Source organism: Notamacropus eugenii, chromosome 4 (genome assembly GCF_028372415.1).
Source record: "Notamacropus eugenii isolate mMacEug1 chromosome 4, mMacEug1.pri_v2, whole genome shotgun sequence".
Classification (NCBI taxonomy): Eukaryota; Metazoa; Chordata; class Mammalia; order Diprotodontia; family Macropodidae; genus Notamacropus; species Notamacropus eugenii.
In genome coordinates this window covers 146639150-146662278 of record NC_092875.1, presented here as the reverse complement: position 1 = coordinate 146662278, position 23129 = coordinate 146639150, and the positions used below count along the sequence as shown (strand labels likewise).

General features: G+C 34.3%; 1 protein-coding gene across 12 annotated transcripts in view; it reads left to right on the top strand.

The window, feature by feature from the left end:
• RIMS2 (regulating synaptic membrane exocytosis 2) overlaps nt 1-23129 on the top strand; it is an 842692-nt gene that overhangs the window by 409787 nt on the left and 409776 nt on the right. For 7 of the 12 annotated variants that reach the window (XM_072603307.1, XM_072603309.1, XM_072603320.1 and 4 more), the window contains 5 exons: nt 15566-15774; nt 17275-17394; nt 19294-19393; nt 20181-20304; nt 23038-23084. In XM_072603307.1, the coding sequence (XP_072459408.1) occupies nt 15566-15774; nt 17275-17394; nt 19294-19393; nt 20181-20304; nt 23038-23084 (600 nt within the window). Of the gene's footprint in view, nt 1-15381; nt 15450-15565; nt 15775-17274; nt 17395-19293; nt 19394-20180; nt 20305-23037; nt 23085-23129 lie in introns of all 12 variants that reach the window. The other 5 variants (XM_072603321.1, XM_072603311.1, XM_072603312.1 and 2 more) reach the window with 2 other exon arrangements.

The window sequence follows — 23129 nt, the reverse complement described above, 5'->3', positions numbered from 1 at the left end:
TTTCTTTGATTCCCTTGATGTTCTTGACATTTTGTTCTTCCACATGAATTTTGTCACTTTTTTTAGGATTATAAAATAATTCTTTAGCTGACACTGAATGAGGAAATTAACTTTGCTAGAATTGTAATTTTTGTCATATTTCCACAGCCTACCCATGAGCAATTAATATCTCTCCAGTTATTTAAATCTGTTAAATATGAAGTGTTTTGTAATTTTTAAAATATAATCCCTGTGTTTGTCTTGGCAGGTAGAATTATAAGCATTTTACATTGGCTGCAGTTATTGTAAATACATTTTCTCTTTCTGCCTCTTCCTGCTGTTTTTTTTTGTTAGTAATATCAAAATCCTTATGATTTCTGTAGATTTATTTTTCCTGAAATTTTGATGAAGTTGTTAATTGTTTCAACTAGTTTTTTGTTGTTGATTTTCTAGGGTTATCTAAGTGTACCATCATATCATCTGCAAAGAGAGATGATTTTGTTTCCTCATTACCGATTTTTATCCCTTTGATTACTTTTTCTTGTCCTATTGCTATAGCTATTAATAGTGGTAATAAATGGACATACTTCCTCATTCCTGATCTTATTGGGAAGGCTTCATATTTATCCCCATTATAGATAATGCTTGCTCTTGGTTTTTGATAGATACTATTAATCATTTGAAGAAAGACAATTGATTCCAATGCTTTCTAGTGTTTCTAATAGGAATATGAGTTGTGTTTTGTCAAAGGTTTTTCTGCATTTATTGATTCATTCATATGATTTTTGTTATTGATATGGTTAATCATACTAATAGTTTTCATAATACTGAATCAGTGTTGCATTTCTGGTATGAATCCCATGTGATGATAGTGTGTGATCTTTGTGATAGATTGCTGTATTCTCCTTGGTAGTGTTTTATTTAAAACTTTACATTGCTGTCAATTAAAGAAATGGGTATATAGTTTTTTACTCTGTTTTTGGTCTCCTTGGTTTAGGTATCAAAATCAGGCTTGTGCCATAAAATGATTTTGGTAGGACTTCTTCTTTACATATTTTAAAAAATAGTTTATATAATTTGGGATTAATTGTTCCTTAAATGTTTGGTAGAATTCACATGTGAATCCATCCATTCCAGGGGATTTTTTATTTGGTAAGTAATTTATAGTTTGTTAATTTTTTTTTCTAAGACAGGATAATTTAAGTATTCTGTTTCCTCTTCTGTTAATCTGGGCAGCTTATATATTTTGTAAAATATTCATCCTTTTCATTTGGATTGTTAGTTTTAATATCTTATAATTGGTCAAAATAATTTCTTTTTTTATTTATTTAACTTTTAACATTCATTTTAACAAAATTTTGGGTTCCAAATTTTCTCCCCTTTTGTCCCTTCCCCCCACCCCAAAACACCGAGCATTCTAATTGGCCCTATCACCACTCTGCTCTCTCTTCTATCATCCCTCTCTGCCCTTGTCCCCATCTTCTCTTTTGTCCTATAGGACCAGATAACTTTCTATACCCCTTTGCCTGTATTTCTTATTTCCTAGTGGCAAGAACAGTACTCGACAGTTGTTCCTAAAACTTTGAGTTCCAACTTCTTTACCTCCCTCCCTCCCCACCCCTTCCCTTTCAAAGGCAAGCAATTCAATATAGGCCAAATCTGTGTAGTTTTGCAAATGACTTCCATGATAGTCGTGTTGTATAAGACTAACCATATTTCCCTCCATCCTATCCTGTCCCCCATTACTTCTATTCTCTCTTTTGATCCTGTCCCTCCCCATGAGTGTTGACCTCAAATTGCTCCGTCCTCCCCATGCCCTCCCTTCCATCATCCCCCCCCATGCTTATCCCCTTCTCCCCCACTTTCCTGTATTGTAAGATAGGTTTTCATACCAAAATTAGTATGCATTTTATTCCTTCCTTTAGTGGAATGTGATGAGAGTAAACTTCATGTTTTTCTCTCACCTCTCCTCTTTTTCCCTCCACTAAAAAGTCTTTTTGCCTGCCTCTTTTATGAGAGATAATTTGCCCCATTCCATTTCTCCCTTTCTCCTCCCAATATATTCCCCTCTCACTGCTTAAATTCATTTTTTTAAGATGTGATCCCATTCCATTCCATTCACTCTGCGCTCTGTGTGTGTGTGTGTGTGTGTGTGTGTGTGTGTGTGTGTGTATGTAATCCCACCAACTACCCAGATACTGAAAAGTTTCAAGAGTTACAAATATTGTCTTTCCATGTAGGAATGTAAACAGTTCAACTTTAGTAAGTCCCTTATGACTTCTCTTTGCTGTTTACCTTTTCATGCTTCTCTTCACTCTTATGTTTGAAAGTCAAATTTTCTTTTCAGCTCTGGTCTTTTCAACAAGAATGCTTGAAAGTCCTCTATTTCATTGAAAGACCATTTTTTCCCCTGAAGTATTATCCTCAGTTTTGCTGGGTAGGTGATTCTTGGTTTTAGTCCTAGTTCCTTTGACTTCTGGAATATGATATTCCACGCCCTTTGATCCCTTAATGTAGAAGCTGCTAGATCTTGTGTTATCCTGATTGTATTTCCACAATACTTGAATTGTTTCTTTCTAGCTGCTTGCAATATTTTCTCCTTGACCAGGGAACTCTGGCATTTGGCCACAATGTTCCTAGGAGTTTCTCTTTTTGGATCTCTTTCAGGTGGTGTTCTGTGGATTCCTTGAATACTTATTTTGCCCTCTGGTTCTAGAATCTCAGGGCAGTTTTCCTTGATAATTTCATGAAAGATGATGTCTAGGCTCTTTTTTTGATCATGGCTTTCAGGTAGGCCCATAATTTTTAAATTGTCTCTCCTGGATCTATTTTACAGTTTCAGTTGTTTTTTCCAATGAGATATTTCACATTATCTTCCATTTTTTCATTCTTTTAGTTTTGTTTTGTGATTTCTTGGTTTTTCATAAAGTCATTAGCCTCCATCTGTTCCATTCTAATTTTGAAAGAACTATTTTATTCAGTGAGCTTTTGAACCTGCTTTTCCATTTGGTTAATTCTGCTTTTTAAAGCATTCTTCTCCTCATTGGCTTTTTGAACCTCTTTTTCCAATTGAGTTAGCCTATTTTTCAAGGTGTTATTTTCTTCAGCATTTTTTTGGGGGGGGTCTCCTTTAGCAAGGTGTTGACCTGCTTCTCATGCTTTTCTTGCATCTCTCTCATTTCTCTTCCCAGTTTTTCTTCCACCTCTCTAACTTGATTTTCAAAATCCTTTTTGAGCTCTTCCATGGCCTGAGCCCATGGAATATTTCTTTTGGATGTTTGGGATACAGAAGCCTTGATTTCTATGTCTTTCCCTGATGGTAAGCATTGTTCTTCCTCATCAGAAAGGAAGGGAGGAGATATCTGTTCACCAAGAAAGTAACCTTCTGTGGTCTTATTTTTTTCCCCCTTTTCTGGGCATTTTCCCAGCCAGTTACTTCACTTCTGAGTGTCCTTTCCACACCCATCTCACCTCCAGATCCACCTAGTCAGCACTTGGGGTCTGAGATTCAAATGCTGCTTCCCAGCCTTAGGGCTTCGGTGGGGGAGGGGCTGCTATTAGGTGTGAGATTAAGTTCAGGTGCTCAGGTGGGGGCAGGGCCACCACACAGGGCTCAGTTCTCTGAGGGAGTTTATGCAGAGACCTTCAACAATGAATCCAGGATCCTGCCTGCTTTGGGAGTCCCAGTCTGCTGCCACCTCCACCTCAGGCCCCCGAGGGGGCCTGAGTTATGGAGACACCCTGCTCCCCTCTTGCCCAGTCAAAGAGACTCTCTCAGTGCCCTCTTGCACCTGTGGGTGGAGGGACCCATGCTGCTGCTGGAGATTCCGTCCCTGAAGCCTGCTCAGACCTGCTCCTCTGGGTTCTGTGTGGCCAAGGCAGGGCTGGACTCTGCTCTAGGTCTGGTGTGCAACAGACCTTTTGCGTTGGTTTTTCAGGTCTCTTTGGAACAGAACTCTCCTCTGCTCCATTGTTCTATGGCTTCTGCTACTCCACAATTTGTTGAGAGTTCTTCTTTACAGGTATTTTATGGGCTGTGGATTTGGAGCTAGCACATGTGTATCTTTCTACTCCATCATCTTGGCTCCTCCCCCCACCTCAATTTCTTTCAGCAAAATTGATCCTGGGGGGCAGAGCCAAGAGTAACAGCACCGACTTGCTAACATTCTCCTTCCAAACCCAGGGAAATACATGTAAAAATGACTCTAAACAATTGTGGAACTGCAGAACCCATAGAATGATGGAGTGAAGCAAATCTCTAGCCCAAGATAGCCTGGAAGGTTGCCAGGAAGTGTCTATCATGTCATGCTGGGAGCTGAGCATAGTCTAGTGTGGATCATGCTGGCACAGACAGGACCTGACCAGGCCCTGGGAGGACTAAATCTTGGGACCTGTGGTGCTTTCCAGGCTCCAGGACCCCAAAATACCAAGGACAAATTGGAAACTCGGTGGAAAAAATCTATGGGATCTGTGTGAGAGAGTGGAATCGTAAGGTCCCAGACATAGAGCAGTGGAGGGAATGGAGGAGCCTGTGGAGGAGAAGCCCACCACAGCAGTGGCAGGGGCAGCAACTGTTTCTGGAGCTCTAGCCCCACAGATTTTGGGAGGGATCAAGCAGCTGACAGTACACCCTCACACCCTCCAGAAACAGAGAACTATCTTGACAAAGAGCTCAAAAGTCTAGTAAATAGCTGGGAAAATGAGCAAAAAACAGAAAAAGACTCAGATTATAGAATCATCCTTTGGTGACAAGGAAGTCCAAAGTATACAAACAGAAGACAAGAAAGTCAAAGCTCCTACATCCAAAGCTTCCAACAAAAATATGAATTGGTCTGAAGCCATGGAAGAGCTCAAAAGAGATTTTGAAAATCAAGAGAAGTAGAGCAAAAATTGGGAAGAGATAAAAGAGTGATGCAACAAAATCATGAAAAAACTAGTCAAGTGCTTGCTAGAGGAGACCCATAAATGCTAAAGAAAATATCACTTTAAAAAATAGACTAATCCAAATGACAAAAGAGATCCAAAAAGTCAATGAGGAGAAGAATGCCCTAAAAAGCAGAATTGACCAGATGGAAAAGGTGGTCCAAAAGCTCCTTGAATAAAATAATTTCTTAAAGATTACAATGGAAAACATGAAAGCTAATGACTTTATGAAAAATCAAGAAATTATAAAACAAAGCCAAAGGAATGATAAAATAGCTAACAATGTGAAATATCTCATTGGGAAAACAACTGAGTTGGAAAATAGACCCAGGAGAGACAATTTAAGAATTACTGGACTACCTGAAAGGCATGATCAAAAAAAGAGTCTAGACATCCTCTTTCAAGAAATTATCAAGGAAAACTGCCCTGATATTGTAGAACTACAGGGTAAAATAAATATTGAATGTATCCACCAATTGCCTCCTACAAGAGATCTCAAAAGGAAAACTCCTTGAAATATTATAGCCAAATTCCAGAACTCCCAGGTCAAGGAAAAAGTATTGTAAGCAGCCAGAAAGAAAAAAATTTGAATATTGTGGAAATACAATCAGGATAACACAAGATCTAACAATTTTTACATTAAGGGATTGCAGGGCTTGGAATATGATATTACAGAAGTCAAAGGAGCTAGGATTAAAACCAAGAATCACCTACCAAAACTGAGTATAATGCTCCAGAGGGAAAAATGGTCATTCAAAGAAATAGAGGACTTTCAAGCATTCTTGATGAAAAGATCAGAGTTGAATAGAAAATCTGACTTTCAAACACAAGAATCAAAAGAAGTATGAAAAGGTAAACAGGAAAGAGAAATCATAAGGGACTTACTAAAGTTGAACTGTTTGCATTCCTACATGGAAAGATCATAATTGTAACCCTTGAGACTTTTCTCAATGTTAGAGTAGTTGGAGGGATTATATACATATAGACAGAGGGCACAAGGTGAGTTGAGTAGGTAGGGATGATATCTAAAAAAATAAAATTAATGAGTAAGAGAGGAATATATTGGGAGCAGAAAGGGAGAAATCGAATGGAGCAAATTATCTCACATAAAAGAGGCAAGAAAAAGCTTTTTCAGTGGAGGGGAAAAGGGGAGAGGAGAGAGTGACCTTTACTCTATTACATTTGATTTCAGGAGGCAATAACATGCACACTCAGTTTGGTATGAAAATCTGTCTTACGCTACAGGAAAGTAGGAGGGTAAGGGGATAAGTTGAGGTTGAAGGAGATGATAGAAGGGAGGGCAGATGGGAGGAGAAGGTATTTAGAAGTGAACACTTTTGAGGAGGGATAGGGTCAAAAGAAAGGATAGAATAAATAGGGGGCAGGATAGGATGGAGGAAAACAGAGTTAGTCTTTCACAATATAACTGTTATGGAAGTGTTTTGCATAACTACACATGTAGAATCTATATTGAATTGCTTGCCTTCTCAGTGGGAATGGGTGGGGAGGGAGGGAAAGTAGTTGGAATTCAAAATTTTAAAAATGAATGTTAAAAATTGTTTTTACATGCAACTGGGCAATAAGATACAAAGGCAATGGGTATAGGAATCTGTCTTCCCCTACAAGAAAATAGAGGGGATGACGATAAGAGAAGCAAGGAGTATGACGGGGGGAGTGGTAATTAGAATGCACGTTGTCTTGGAGTGGGTGGAGGTGAGAGATTGGGAGAAAATTTGGGACTCAAAATCTTGTAGAAGTGTCTGTTGAAAACTAAAAAGAAATAAATTAATTTAAAAATTTATCCTGTATTTCCCCAGTGTCTTTTAATTAAAGCAAATATCCTTCTAGAAGAAACTTTGCTAGAGTAAACATGAATGATAATGATATCTCCCCAACTATGTATTATTTCATGATTAGGTATTCAGTATGTGGCATTTTCTGTCTTGATTATCTTAAAATTGTTCTTTAGTTGAGGCAACTAGTTTGTGCAGTGCATAATATGCTGGACTGAATGTTAGGAAAATCTGAGTTCAAATCCAGCCTCAGACACTTAGTATGTGAACCTGGGTAATTCACTTTCCCATTTGTAAATAGGGATATTAATGGCAGCTAGCTCCCAGGGTTTTGGGGAAGATCAAATGAGATATTTGTAATGTACTATGCAAATCAAAAGTGGTATATAACCGAACTTTATTATTGATTGTGACAAATGAGAGACATTAGCACAAGCCCACCCAACATGATTGTTGTTTGAATTTTGTTCTTGAAGAGGGACCATGACTTCATGAAGATGATGCCGTGACTTGCAAGAGAATTGGATTTAAGAGAGGGCATGCTGTGCAAGGCCAGCAGTTTCACTTTCTCTTCTGGAGCCATGTGGGTCCAGTGGCACGATTTAGATCAGAATGACTGAAAATGGCCCCTGATGATGCCCACATCAAAGAAGGGATGATACTCTTTGAGCAAAGCAGAATAATAGTAGCATAAAGCAAACATGAAATGCACAAACCTAGAGACATCTTCATCCCAAATGTTCAGATAGACTATTTGTGCCCAAACTGTGGTAGAGTCTTTCAAGTTCTTACTGTACTGATCAGCCACAGTTAAACATACTTTACCATGACTCCAATTTTGTGGTGTCATTTGTCCTTTTCAAGTATTAAGGACAAAAACAACACTATGTAAAAGCTAGTTATTGTTTTGTATATATCTTTTCTCACAAACTAGGATTAAAATTCTTTAATTTTTTATACTTCTTTTATATTTCTTACTGTGCTGGAAAGACACTAAAACATTTGGTGAAGTCTTACTGGATGATTATGTATTTATGAATGAATAAATAATTTTTGAATTAAGTGAAATGAGTAGATGAAAATATAAGGAAATAAAAGTGTTACAGATGAGTAGGTAAGGAGTGAGAGATTCATGCTGGAAGGCACCATGGCATAGTGAAAAGAACATTGACTCTGCAGTCAAACGAGTTTGATTTAAATGCTACCTCTGACATTTACTCTCTGTGTGACTTTCTGTCAATAATTATACTCCTTGATTCTCAGGTTCCTCATATGTATAATCAGGGGGAGCTGGACAAGATGACCTCTAAAGTCCTTTGAACCTAATTGGAACCAAAGTAGATTCCCATCAAGTGGAGAATGACAAAACAGATTACAATATTTAAATGTCATGCAATATTACTGTGCTTTAAAACATTTTACAAAAAGGCTGAAGTCTTTAGAGAAACATGAAAACAATTATATGAAGTGATAAAATGTGAAGTAAGCAGAACTAGGAAAAGTAAATATTGTAAATTTTGTAAAATATATTATAATATACATATAAATGATTGTAACAATGTACATATAATAAACCACGCAAAAAATGTATGTGCTTATTCTCAAAGAAGAGATGAACAATTATACCTCCTTTTCTTTTTTGCAGAAGAACCTTTGCATTTCCACACTGCATATTTTATCAGATGTGCTTGATGTGTTGGATAGTTTTCTGAACTTTAAGAAAAATTATTCTTATATTTTATTCTTATGAAGGATTGCTTTCTGGGTAGCAAAGGGGTAGAGATATATTTGTAATTGAAGGTGGTACAAAAATAAAAGATGTCAACTGAAAAAGAGTAGGAAATAATCTTTTCTTGACTATTTCAGAGTAATTTGTTTGTCTGTCTTAGGTATACATTCCATTTCATTTTTTATTATGAATAAAATTTGTTCACATTTATTAACTCCTTTCTTAGATTATAAGCTCCCCAAGGGCCAGGGCAGTATTTAAGTTATATTTATATTCTCCTTAGAACTCAGCACAGTTCTTTGTAAATGGTTGTCACTGACCAATTCCCACAGAACCTTAGCAATTTTTTTTGCTTCGTAGTGACAAAATTGCCATGGGCTTCGAAGTTTCCTTCAGTCTAGGAATAACCCCAGAGGTGTTTGTTCTGTGAGAAAGACAAGTTTCTCTCTAGAATTGAAGGCTACTTGGACCTTCAATAAGTAATAGACTTGATTATACCACTGAACTCCCCATACTCCAAGTCCTGTAGAAACATAGTTCATACTTCACACCTCAGATTCTGTCACATTTTCTTCAAACCGATGGTGTAAAACTGGAAGTTATCCTGACTGACAATGTTACTGATTCAACTCTTCACAGAATATGAAAGTGGCAAAGGAATTACATATAACATGTATAACAGATATGCTATAAGGGGACAGTAATATACTGCCCTACTTTATCAATAAAAATCCTCCATTCATTTGCTTAGGTATGCCTGTCCAAGGGATCAAAAGTCTATATATACTATATATGTGTGTGTGTGTATACGCATATATAAATATAAGTCTCTCTCCCTCTGTGTATGTTTAAACACATATATACCTACACATACAAACTGCAATATAAATATATTTTAAATCACAGAATTCTGCTTTTCAGAGTAGTAGAAATATATTATCTTCTTTTAAAACAAATTCTCTTTCTTGACCATCTGCTTGGTCAGAGAAGCAACTGGATAGCTTTTTTAATTAAAAGGCTCCTAAGTAGGCTGTTAGATATGTTTTTGTTTCTACTTTGTTTCTGTGCTGCTATACAACAGTATTCTCTCTGCATAAAATAGGTCTCTGCTAAGCATAAGTATTGTTGATATTTGTTGAGATGTGAGGAGGATTGAAATATGGCAATGAAATATGCCTAATTCAATAGAAAAAAGGTCAGGTTTCAATTCAATAGGGAAAAAGGAGATTTGTTCATAGTAAATGCTTAATAAGTGCTTCATTCATTCATGACATAAGAAAAACAACTATGAGGAAGAGCTCAACTCCTAAGAACAAAATTCCTTGTTTTGTTGTAGGTTGGTTTTTTTTCTAGGGAAAATGGTTCTTGCACTGGGAAATATGGAACAAAAATTATTATCAGGGAATGGAAACCTATGCTGGCACCCAACTTTACTCAATGAACTAAACTTACCAGTACTGAAAGAACTACTTACCAGGGTACTGAAAGAATTTATGGATATTATTATTATTGCTGTACATCTTTTTCAATAATCTTAAAAAAGTCATTCTTAATTAAAAAGATTTCACAGAACTAGAGATAGGCAAATGTTTCCCTTTTTTAAAGAAAAGGCAAGAAAATGGTCTTGACTTGGTTTCCTAGTGAATTCTAACAAGCAGCATTAGTTAATGGTTTGATAGCACTTAGATTTATATAATACTTAAGTCTGATTTATATAATACTTATGGGTACCCTCATTTGCACGAGAATATTCCCAAATAGACCAATCAAGGTTCAAGATTCACTGTAGGTCTCTAAACACTCAAAAACTATTGGTCACAAGCATCTATTGAAGTATTTATTGTTTTTATTTCTAGTCATTAGAATTGGTTCAAGTTGTAAACACTTAATGAAATAGCAAATGTTTCTATAAAAGCTGAGGTTTGTCAGAAATTAGTTTTATACCAATATCTTACATCACATATAATAATAAACTCAAAATAGATCAGTGACCTGAATATTAAATGTCATGCCATTAAAAGACAATTTGAAAAGGACCATTCCTTCCACAGCTATGGTTATGAGATCATTTTTAAAAATAGTATTTTGTGTTTTTAATAACATCTATATTACCTAATATGCCCTTCCCTCCTCCAGAAAACTATTCCTTAAAACAAAGACTAAAAAGAGTTTACAAAACCAGTTTAACAAAATTAACTAACATATTATCTAAGTTCTTACATTACATGCAGTGTTTTACACCCCATCACTGCAAAGAAAGGAGATACACTTTTAGATATCTTATTTGGGTCAAAGCTTGGTCACTCCAATTTTTAAAATTACATATCTGTATTGTGAGCTTAACAGTCCTCAGCAAGCACAAGTATTTTAATATGCAAAGAACAAGAAAGTTTTTATTAAAATTGTTAGTAGAGATTTTAAAAGTAAATATATATATATATGCACACATATATACATATTCATACACAAATAGATATTAATATCAATATATGAGAGACAGGGTGAGGGTGAGGGCAAAGGAAAGAGGGAGGAAGAAGGCAGTGTGATTTAGTGGATTGAGAGCAAGCCTCAAAGATAAGAAGTCCTTGTTTAGTCCTACCTCTGTCACAGAGACCCTCAGCCTCTTAGGGATCCAGGCAATTCTTAAGCTTCTAAGTTGCAGAAAAGTTGCTGACCTGTATTATTAGAGGAATTTTCCCTATCTAAGAGTTATCTATGCCAATGAAATCACAAGTCCATTATTGTTTTTTTATGTAAGCAGTTATCATTTTTATGTTTCTTGGTTCTGCTTGCTTACTTTCCACCAGTTCATACGAGTATTCTTTTCATATAAAATGTTTCCATATTCGTCACATTGTAAAAGGAAAGAGACAAAAAGAAGAGAAGAAAACTAAAGAGAGTTTTTTAAAAAGTATGCTTCCATATGTACTCAAAAGTTCATCAGTTCTTTCTGTTGAGGTGGAATAGCATTTTTCAGCCTGGGTCCCCTGAACTGTCTTGGATTATTGTCTTGATCAGAACAGCTGTCTTTCACAGCTGATCATCATTATAATATTGTTATTACTGTGTAGAATGTTCTCTTGATTCTGATCATTTCATTCTTCCTAGTTTTTTTTCTTTTTCTGGAACCATCCTCTTTGTCATTTCTCATAGCACAATAGTATTCCATCATAATCATATAGTACATCTTGTTCAGACATTTTTCAGATGGGAATCTCACCAATTCTTTGCCACCACAAAAAGAGCTGTTATATTTTTGCACAAACTTTTCCTTTTTCTCATAGAAGTCTTCTAAATGTTTCTCTGTGATTTATCACATTCATTATGTCTTAAAGCTTAGTAATATTCTATTCCATTCATATACCACAATTTTTAAGCCATTTCTAAATGATAAGAATAAAATTTGTCTCCCGTTCTTTTCTATTATACAAAGTGCTTCTGTAAATATAATATGAAAAATTAACAGAATCATGTAAGTATGTTACGAACTGATAGAGAGTGAACTAAGAAGCATGGAAACCATGCATGTATGTAAGTATATTTATATGTTTGTATATATGACTACAATAATATAAAACTAAATAACAAAAAATTAAAATGAAGGCTTTACAATTATAATAAGTAAACTCATATCTGAATAAGAATTGAGAAAATGCAGCTCCTCCTTTCTTTGCAGAAGTGAGAGATTATGAGTGAGGAACAGTGCACATATTGTTAGTACCCACTGACATGTTTAGCTTTCTAAACTACTTTCCCCTCCTTTTTTAGTCTTTGAAATGAAGGAAGTCTTGCTTGGTATTGAAGGGGTTAAAGGAGGGGTGGGGAACTTGTGGCCTCAAGACCATAGGTTCCCTACCCCTGGATTACAGACACATTCAAAAATGATGTTGATATACGAAACAAAATATATTGTAGAACATTTCCCCCCTAATATATATGTATGTGTGCATGTATATATCTATACACCTGTCTATACGTTTACATCTATGTACACACATACATACATGTGTATATATATGTAGATACCCAAACACACATATATACACACACCTACCACCTATCTCTCTCTATTCCCTTATACTGTTACAGTATAGGAGTTCTCTGGACGTATCTGGAGAATACACATGGAGAGGAACACATGTAAAGACTGTGGATAGCCAGGATACTTGCATAGAGGTGCAACTCATAAATTCCCAAACTACAGGGCTGTCACTGTTTTCTCTTCCTGGCATTGTGTATCTCCTGCTGGTCTTGTCTCTACTGAGGTTTGCTTCTATCTGTTGATCCTATGGTGACTGCTAGGCTGCTTCTACTGGATCCTTGGTTGATGAACTTCTTTCTGTTTCTAGTTTCTGATTTGAACTAATCATCAGCTGAGGAGCTGTCTCTCTCTCCCTCTCTAAGAGAAAGAATGGGTTTAACCTTTAGCTTAGATTCCAGAGATTTTGAAGTTCTGTTCTTTTAGACAGGCAAACATGTTTTACATATGTAGTATCAGATATATAAGTATCAGGAAAATCCCTCTTCTCCTTTCCTGTTTCTCTAGACAAGGAGTTCTGTCAGGTCCTAGTTTTAGCTGAGTGCATCTTTTCTTTTAAGAAGGAAAATTTTCCTTTTTTGAATACTCTTTTGGAACACAGAACAGTCAGCCAGTTCAGCCAGTTACAGAAATTTATTGTATCCTTGGACCAGTTGTGTCTGGAGTTTCACACTCAGTCCTCTTTTTCAAATTCTTGCCTCTTCTTCGTGGTCAACAAATCAACCAGGTTTTTATCTGCTTTATACTTGCTCTTCTCTCTAACAATCAGGTAGTTTGTCCTAGAATTGCTAACTCATATTGTATTTCCATACCTATACAATCTGGCTTCCTAAATGTAGCCCACATGTTTAAATGAAAGTCATAGTGGAAATAATGCTCATAAAGGCACAAAATCAGAATTATTTTTTCTTTTACTATAGATGGCTGTCTGTTAAAAGTTACATTAGAAATTTCAAATTGGGGTAAAAAAGTTCTGCATTGGGATCCTTAGGCTTTGGGGGCAGTTGCTGGCTCTGTCACTTTATTAGCTTGGCAACATTGTGTACGCCCCTTCAGCTCATAATCTGTTTCTGCACTGGTAAAATAGTTATAACATACTATATACATAAGATTGTTGTGGAGATCAAATGAAATAATAAATGCAGATGTTTTATATGTTTTAAATTGATAGATGAATGCCATGTTTTATTTCACTTCTCTTCCTATTTATTTTCCAAATAATCTAAAAAAATTTTTTTTATAATTCCTCAAAATCGGTGCCTGTAACTTCAATACTTAGACATAATGTGATATTATGAGCTTTTTTATAAACTTAATAACACCACAGATTCAAATAAGCAACTACACTAAATATGTAATTTTCAAAGAAAACTTTAACATTTTAATTATCTACAACTTACAAAATAGACCATTTTTTTAAGATCTAGGATTCTTTGAGGCTACTTATGTGATCTTAAAACAACTGAATTCCATCAGTGAAAGAGCTTTTGTTATAGTCAAATAAGATGGCTTATACAACTTGAACAGGAATATTAAAAGAGAAGAGAAATGTTCAGGCTAAAATTAGATTTTATGTTACGGAGTCAGTTACTGTTTTTATCTTTATCTTTTTTTTGTATACTCTTTTGTATACTCTTTCTATTGTCTGTCACAAGAAATATAAAGAACAAGGGTACTGATGCTGGTAAATGAAGACAAAATTTAATTTCTTTCCTTGTAAAAAAAAAACAAACCAGCGTTCCATTTTAGTAAACTCAATAAGCTCAGGCCCCTAAAACTCTAGAGGACATAAATCTCTTTTTCTTCTGCTCATAATAAGGTAACAGGGTTGAGGGGTGGGGAAGAAGAAGACTGTCCTGATGAATTTATTCATGTCTCCCATATTCTAGACAAGGAGTTTTCCTAAACAGGCTTATGGTATTCTGTTCTTTAATTCATAAATTTAAAAATTGGGATATGTGTGCACATGTTGTAATGTTTTCACGAAAAAAGGCATTTAAATATTGAAGAAGTAAGAAAAAAACAGTAAGAATGGGTGGTAAAAATGGAGACTGTCACTAAAAATTGTTTCTATTTAGAGTAAAAGTAAATTAAGTTAGAAATGAGTATATAACATAAGTATTTCTTTAAACTTATAATTACATAAATTCTCTGGAGCATATAATTTCAATATAACATAAAGTTAAAATTCTTTTCATGATGTATGAATAAAAAGTCTGTCTTCTAGGGAAAATATTGAAAAGTATACCATAGCAACTGCCCAATAGGTCCAAATTCTAAGTTCACTTAACTTTACCAACAAGAATTGATTAATCTTAGATACATGATTGAATTTCACAGAGAATTCATCTTCTATGTGATCAGTTCTTTCTTTTTTTAACCATCTAGGATCTCTTGACATGCTTTTCAACAATATGTTAAAATAAAATTATAGATTGGGTCAAAACATTTGATTACTTAAATATTTTGTCATTGGTAAGACATTTAATTCTGAAAATGGTTTATAATAACCTCTGGAACCTAAAATTACTTACATAGACTAGTATTAAAAATCATAAAGTAAACTGCTTTTCTTTCTTTATCAAAGTTTCTAGGCATTACAGTTTTAGTCTATTTATGGTTATTATTTTCAAATTCATTAGTGGTATATGTTACATATACAAGACAATTTCTCTCTCAAAAAATTTTAGTTGTGTAGTGCAGTTTTCTGACTAGATTAGAGACATACATCACAGTCTACATTTCATGTATTTCATCCCTCTGTAGTCTTAGCTTTCTCTTGGTAGCTATAATGAGTGCTACAGAGAAAGGGCCTAAAATCAGATAGTATTACATGAACTTTAAAATGTTTATTATGTCTTTGTCTGTCCTTTCACCTTTTCCTTTACTGCACTCTCTTGTCTGTCTGACTCTCACAGGAGACATGGATTACAACTGGTTGGATCATACGTCTTGGCATACCAGTGAGGCATCCCCAATGTCTTTGGTGAGACATGTGGAGCCTTACCATTTGTTCCTTTATCATTTCACTTTTCCTTTGTTTTATTTACACCTTTGCATGTTTTCTTTTTTGTTTCCTTTTTTTTATCCCACACCTTTTAGGGGACAGTCAAAAGGGAAAAAGAAAAACTAGTGAGCAGGCAGTTTTGTCGGACTCTAACACCAGGTCTGAGAGACAAAAGAAAATGGTGTCTTTTGGTGGCCACTCTTTGGAAGAGGACTTGGAATGGTCTGAGCCTCAGATTAAGGACTCTGGGGTAGATACGTGTAGTAGCACGACTCTAAACGAGGAGCATAGCCATAGCGATAAGGTACTGACTGAGATTGTGGAGCCTGCCTTTTAACTTGCTCATTTTGGTCTTCGTTTGCTCTCTGTCACTCATTCAAACAGTACACAGTATAAAAGATGGGGTATTTTCAGAGACAATGTAGTATTTCTTAAGGTGCAGAAAAGAAAAACAAAACCAAAAACTCCTGCTTGCTTGGCTGTTTTTTTCCCCCACTATTTGGCAGCACAAGAAACAAAACAAAACAAAACAGGAACAAAAGGATGGTCTTATGGTCCGATTGAATAAAAGGAATTTGTATGGTTACGATAACCTACAAAGTAAATAAAAATGAACAATTTTTGATTGGCTTATTTGATTGTTCATGTGTTCCTTGGGATGAATTTAAATGATTAATAGTTTGAATCCCAGGTAAAAGGGAGAAATTTGCATAAAACATTGTTTTTCTTTTTTCCCTTTCACTGTCATTTTGTTCTTTTATTTAATTGCCATAGCATTTTTTTTTTTTGTGCAGCCTTATTTAGTGCTAGAACCATTGCCACCTGCTATGGTATTTGTTACTTTTGCTTTTAGTTTGGTAGGAATTGGGGTCTATCATTTTTAACACATGGATGTAATTTTTGGGGTCTTGCCTTTTGCCTGCTAATTTTGCATGAAGATAAGCATGAATCTTTTGGATAATTGTGGAACTAATATGACTGCACAAAACACCTGATTTGCTATTCATCATGTAATCCATAATGGTATAGGGACCTCATTTATAAAGCTCTAGCTGTGCTACTGAGAAAGGAAATAAATTAATTACTAAAGTTTTGAAGGTCAGTTAACACTTTCAGGACATTCTTGGGTGTCACTGAGAGAATGGGAATAGGCAATTTACAAAATGGATCCAGAGATCTGAAAGAATCAGTGCACTTCCAAAAAGTCAGTGCTTAACCCCAGTCTTACTGTTAAATTTGGTTCAGTTATTTAATGTGTCAATGAGAATAAAAAGTAACTGGTACAGGATATTGTTTTCATATACATGCATAGTATTTGAACCTAGAAAGATATATTTGCCTTTAGCATTGGTTCAAACTATAGTATTCTCTTAACAATGATTTGCCCTTTTTATTCATAGAGTAATAAGGCCATTTATAATTTTTAAAAATTTTGCTCCAATAGATACAATTTACATATTTATAGAAATTTTAATTTCTTTGGACCATCATCATTTTTGTGAATTTTAACCTTTTCCATAATATCTAACTGAATCATATTATATATGTGTGCATATATATTTAATGTCTTAAATGTAGCATCCTATATAATCCATACTTAGAGTCAGGACACTGGGAGGTTTTATTCCAATGCAATCTTTAAGTAAATTGAAGGTTGTGGAAAATTTTTTTATTATTATTTTCAAGACTAAAAAGGTATTTGTGCACTCATAAGGTTTTTATGACATTGTGAAATTTAATAAACATTAAATGTGAGAGTGATTTTATCTTAAAATAATTTTAACATTTTAATGCATTATTTTAGCATCCTGTAACTTGGCAGCCATCCAAAGATGGAGACCGTTTGATTGGTTGTATTTTATTAAACAAGCGCTTGAAAGATGGAAGTGTCCCCAGAGATTCAGGAGCAATGCTTGGGTTGAAGGTTAGTAATAAAAAATATAATACTTTGATGAGATACCCCTTTTCCATAAGATGCCCCTTTTCTTTCAGTGTGTTAATGGAAAAATAAAAGATGTCAGATTGTGTTGTTTTATTTTTCTTGTTTTAAGTAGTTCATGAGTATTTGTCTTTATTGTTCAAAATCTCTTTTTTACCAGAGATAGCATTTAAAAGATTACATGCATTTTAATGTACATAGCTCACTAAAATACTATTAATGCATGTCAATTTTTAAAAATGTGCTTTACATCAAAAGTGAACAAGTTATTTTCTTTTGACATGAGTTATTTACCTAAGTCTGAATATTTTATTGATGCATGCTTTTATGTATCAATACATTAATATTTTATGAATCCTTTACACTTTATAGTTTCTTTAATTCATATGCTTTTCGCTTTATTCAAGAGCTCAAATTTTAGTTTCAGAACAATAGATCAATGTCATAAAAATTTTTTCTACATAACTCCATTTTAAGCATTTTATGTTTATATTACTAAAAAAGGTCTAATAAAGTAGAAAATAAAAAATTTACATAACATTAAGTTTTATGTTAAATTTAAAAATATTACATGATCATTGTCATCTCTAATTTCTTTGCAAGGATCCATGATCATTTAGAGACATATTTTTCTTTTTCCAAGGTACATGAAACAATAACAAATGTTTGTAAGGAGTAATTCTTTCTGAAAAGTATACTGCTGTTCATTTAAGTAGATATTTCATTCATTTGAATTAAGACTTTTCTAATAGGTTTTATTGATTGAGAAAACTTAAAAATATATAAAGCTTTTGGAAAGTAATAAATTGACTTGCAAGGTATTTGATATCAGCAGTGTGAATGACACATGAGCATTTGACAGAGGGAAGACACAAGCATGAGAGCAAAGTGAAAGTCATTCTTATTATTCCCTTATTCTGGAGCTCTCTGGACAGATATTGAAGAGATCATGTTAGCAATTTTTATTTAATTTTAGTAGTTTCAAACTGTAGAGTGTGAATGGTGATTATGAATTAGGCTAATAAAGAAAATGTCAGAATCTCATTGATGTTGATGATTGCTCAACTAGCCCCCTTGGATTGCTTCATCAGAATGCACTTGAATATCACGAGGGTGTTATGATTCAGGAGTAAGGCGGAACCAGTTTAAGGAGTTAGTGAAGATTCTGCACTAACCTAAAATATACTGTATTAATATTTGCTCTCATAATTTTTATTAGTAATCATCATCATCATAGGTTATTATTCTGTGTATCATACAAGAATAGGGCCCTTTTCTTATCATTCTGAATCACTTAGGATCTTTATTGGATCTGCCTGCCTGGGATGACATTGACTCAAGATCTTAGGAATTTCCATCCTTTGGGAAGGAAGTTGAAGCACAAAGAACAGAACCAGCTTTATGAAAATGACATAGTAATGAAAATACTGGATTTAAAAAATAATACTGTATCTTTTAGATAAAATCCCACTATAAAGTTTTTGTTGTTGATGTTCAGTTTTTCAGTCATTTCTAACTCTGTGACCCCATTAGGGGATTTCATGGCAAGGATAACTGGCATGCGTGGTTTGCCATTTCTTCCTCCAGTTCAATTTACAGATGAAGAACTCTACGAGTAGGGTTAAATGATGTGCCCAGGGTCACACAGCATGCTAATAGGAATCTGATGCCAGGTCTGAACTCATGAAAATGAGTCTTCATGATTCCGAGCCTAGGGCTCTATCCATTGGCCACCTAGGTACCCTGTTTGATTTAATGTAAATTTAATTTAATTTAAAGACTATATTTGAAGAAATAGAATAATAAAAATAATTGACATTCACTTGAATTTTCAACATTATTCATCTTACCATTAATCTTATAAAATTTTCCTATTTCAAACAGGTTGTAGGAGGAAAGATGACTGAATCAGGTCGACTTTGCGCATTTATCACCAAAGTTAAAAAAGGAAGTTTAGCTGATACTGTGGGGCACCTTAGACCAGGTATGTTTCTATCTTAGATTATTTATTTCAGATCTTGAACATGAAAGTATAAAAATTACAGTACTTTGTAAAGTGATCTGCGTAGTACTGAAATGCTCACTCATGTTCCATATAAGCCTTTATTCTGTAATGAGATTATTACCGGCATTTACTAAATCACACTTGGCAAGAGTACTTTTAATTTTTTCATCTTATACTTGTTCCTCTTTAGTTTATAATAGTATTTTATTATAACCTCTGATTTGTGAGAGGAAATAAATACCTTGTAAGGTAGGAAACAAATTTATGATTTAAAAAAGAATAAAAATTTGTGAGCAATCCCCAAATTCAGTTTGTGAGTAGGAGGATCAGCTAATACAACATACACACATACACAGATGCATATGTATACATACACTATATATGTACCATTTATACATAAACATATATATGTATGTATATATACACATATACATTCAGATGTAGGGAACAGAAATTTCTATATAAGAAATCAATTTTTATTTTATGAAGTCTAGAACTATAATTACTAGAAAGATATTATAGATGAATTTATCATGATCATCTTTGCTGTTTATTTCATATTAAAATTGTCTCTTTTGCTCATGAATATGCTAATTCTCCTGATCAGTCATGTTTTAAGCCACTGGAGCTGCTCTATAGTATTTTTCTCTCCATAGTTTTAATTTTGTCCTGTGTAGTTCAGGGACACCTGAGAATTATTTATGCTTTAAGTTCAATTCTTAAGGTTAGTTTTTACTTCTATGATTATTTCTGCCATAAACTACAGGTGATGAAGTATTAGAATGGAATGGAAGGTTACTACAGGGAGCTACATTTGAGGAAGTTTACAACATCATTCTAGAATCTAAACCAGAGCCCCAAGTGGAACTTGTGGTTTCAAGGCCTATTGGGTAAGTTGGTTTTCCATGTCTTTAAATTTCTAATTGTGGTACAGTTTGATATTCTCTGTATTCTGTAATAAAACATATTCTGCTACCTCCCACACAAAGAATCCATAACACTTTCCCAGTCATGTCCAAAAAATACTGAATTTTATACACTCAGAGAGTACATTTGTATATCACATGCACACATAGGCACACACACACATTCCTTACCTTTTACCTGCCTTCATCCAGGGAGCTCTTTCTATTAGCTGATTCTCTATCTGGATTCATTCCGTAGTGGTGAACAATCTCCCCCCACCATCCTTTTTTCTCCTTATCTCTATGATACTAAATCCCAGTCTACCAAACATCAGTTTCACCCTGTCCCCTGCTAACCCAAGCTGCTCCTCTCCTCCCCATCTCCCTCAATCCTATCCCTACAGTGCATACTCCTGGGGGTGGGGCTGTATTCTTCCTTGTTCCCCATGGTCTCTCTCAGGTTTTTCTTCTTCAATAGTTATGAGATGAGTGGGTCCTCTGGAAACAGTATAGCTCAAACTCATGTCCAGGGCTCACTCTCAGTGAGTCCTGGTAATGGGATTATAAAAATTACATGTCTATGCTTATTAGTGTTGATTTGTTCATCTACTGATCCCTTGGCATGATCACTATTATGTTCTTTTATTATAACTTCTTTATCCTATTGATAAATTTATGAATAGATGGAGGATAAATAAAGAAAAATACAAGGAAACTGCTATTAATACTATTTTGGTTTTAATAATGCATTTGATATCAAAATGAAGAGTTAAACATAAAATAATTTTTAATAAAGCAAGTTTTACACTTGGATTCAAAGAATCAGCTCACAAATATAAGATGAAGGATAAATGGATAGACTTCAGATAGATCTTCAGATCACATGAAAAAGGTCTGAGGGGGTTTAGTGGAATACAAACTTAGTATGAGTCTGCAATGTGACCTGGCAGTTAAAAAAATAAAGTGATCTTAGGCTACATTAAGAAAAACAGTATCAAGAGAATGAATGATGGTTAATGATCCTATCCTGTCAAACAGCATAGAGTACTGTGTTCAGTTTTGGGTACCACATAGTTAGAAAGGATATTGACAAGCTAGAGTATCCAGAGGAGGGCAATCAGATAGTGGAGGATATAAGACCTTGCTTTATGAGGATAACTTGAAGAAAATGGGGCAGAGAAGCTGTAGGAACTCTGTGGAAAAGGGATTACACTTGTTCTGCTTGGATGTGGCAGACAGAGTTATGAGCAATGGATGAAAGTTTCAGGGAGCCAGACATAGGCTTCTTTAAAGATCAGAGCTAAATGAAAGTGTAGTGGGACTGTTTCAGATGGTAATGGGTTCCCCCAGTTTTAAGTCTTCAAATTAAACAGTAGATGACCCCATGTTGGGGTTTTTATGGACGGATCTATACATGTGTTGGACTAAAATACTTCTTAAATCTCTTCCAGCTTTTAAATTTTGTGAAAGTAAATTCCTCAATGATTAGGTTTTTATTATAGTTCATTCTCTAGCTTTTGACTCAAAAATGTATTATCTATATAAAATATTGAGAATTATGTGAGGGTGGCAAAAGACATTTGTGACATCTTCCACATTATTACCAAAAAGTATGCTCTTGCACATGAAACTATGTTAGGACTCCTTTAGGAGAACTGTCCTTATTAGAAGTTTATAAGCTAAAACAGATAAAGAGAACATAAACAATGACTAAATGTCATGCAACTTACATAAAAAGTAGTAAACTATAATTATTTTCCCATTCAATAGGCACTCATTCGCTATTGTGTGGGGAGAAATAATATATAATTAATCAATATTACTAAATGCAGTAACACTAGATTCTAAATTACTACAAGGGGAATGCAAGATTAAGGGTAAATTTTTTAAAACCCTGTTCCTATGCATTTTTTAAATATTAGAATTCTAGCCGATCTGAACCTTGACTGCAAATAATCACAATTCTATTTAATTATGTCTTATAATACACCTCATTCCGGAAGCTTCATCCATTTTGTCTTACTTTGCTAACTTCTGCCATTCTTTAGTCAAATGATAATTTAAGGTTTGAACTTTTAATCTTTAAAGGGCATTTTTGCATAATTCTGTAATTTTTATATTTTGTTTAATATTTTTTTTCACATTGTTGTAGATAGCTATAACTGACGAGATTTATTACATGATTCACTAAATTACTTAACCTAATATATCTATCCAGGCTCAAGCAAAAATGTCCTTAATTATTTTTTGCACAGCTGGAGATGGGGAACTTTTCAAATGGAACACATATTACTGGCAATACATACATGCATATGAACATACATACACACATATATGTACTGTTGCCAATCCAAAGCGTGCATCATGTTTAAAAAATCTATCACTATGGCTTAATTCAGTAAAATAATTCAGTATATTCTTAATGAATAATACTAAATTGGCTCTAGGTATTGTTGGATTAACTAAACTAGTGGTGTAGTACATCTCTAAAAGACAAAAATAGGACTACTTATTTGATATTTATTGAACCTTTTGAGAAAGATGATAAACCCTTCACCATGAATATATACATTTATAAATTTACACTTTATAAGTCCTCAAACTACTTAACAATTTAATTGTTGGGTAAGTATTCTATTAATGAGCAAAATACTACTTCTACCAATATTTGAAAAAGTTATGAAAAGTTTTCCTATTTTCTCTTTTTCATTCTTTCAGAGACATCCCCAGAATCCCTGATAGTACACATGCACAACTGGAGTCTAGTAAGTTTTTTTATGAGAATATAATTGATTTCATAATAAATGAAT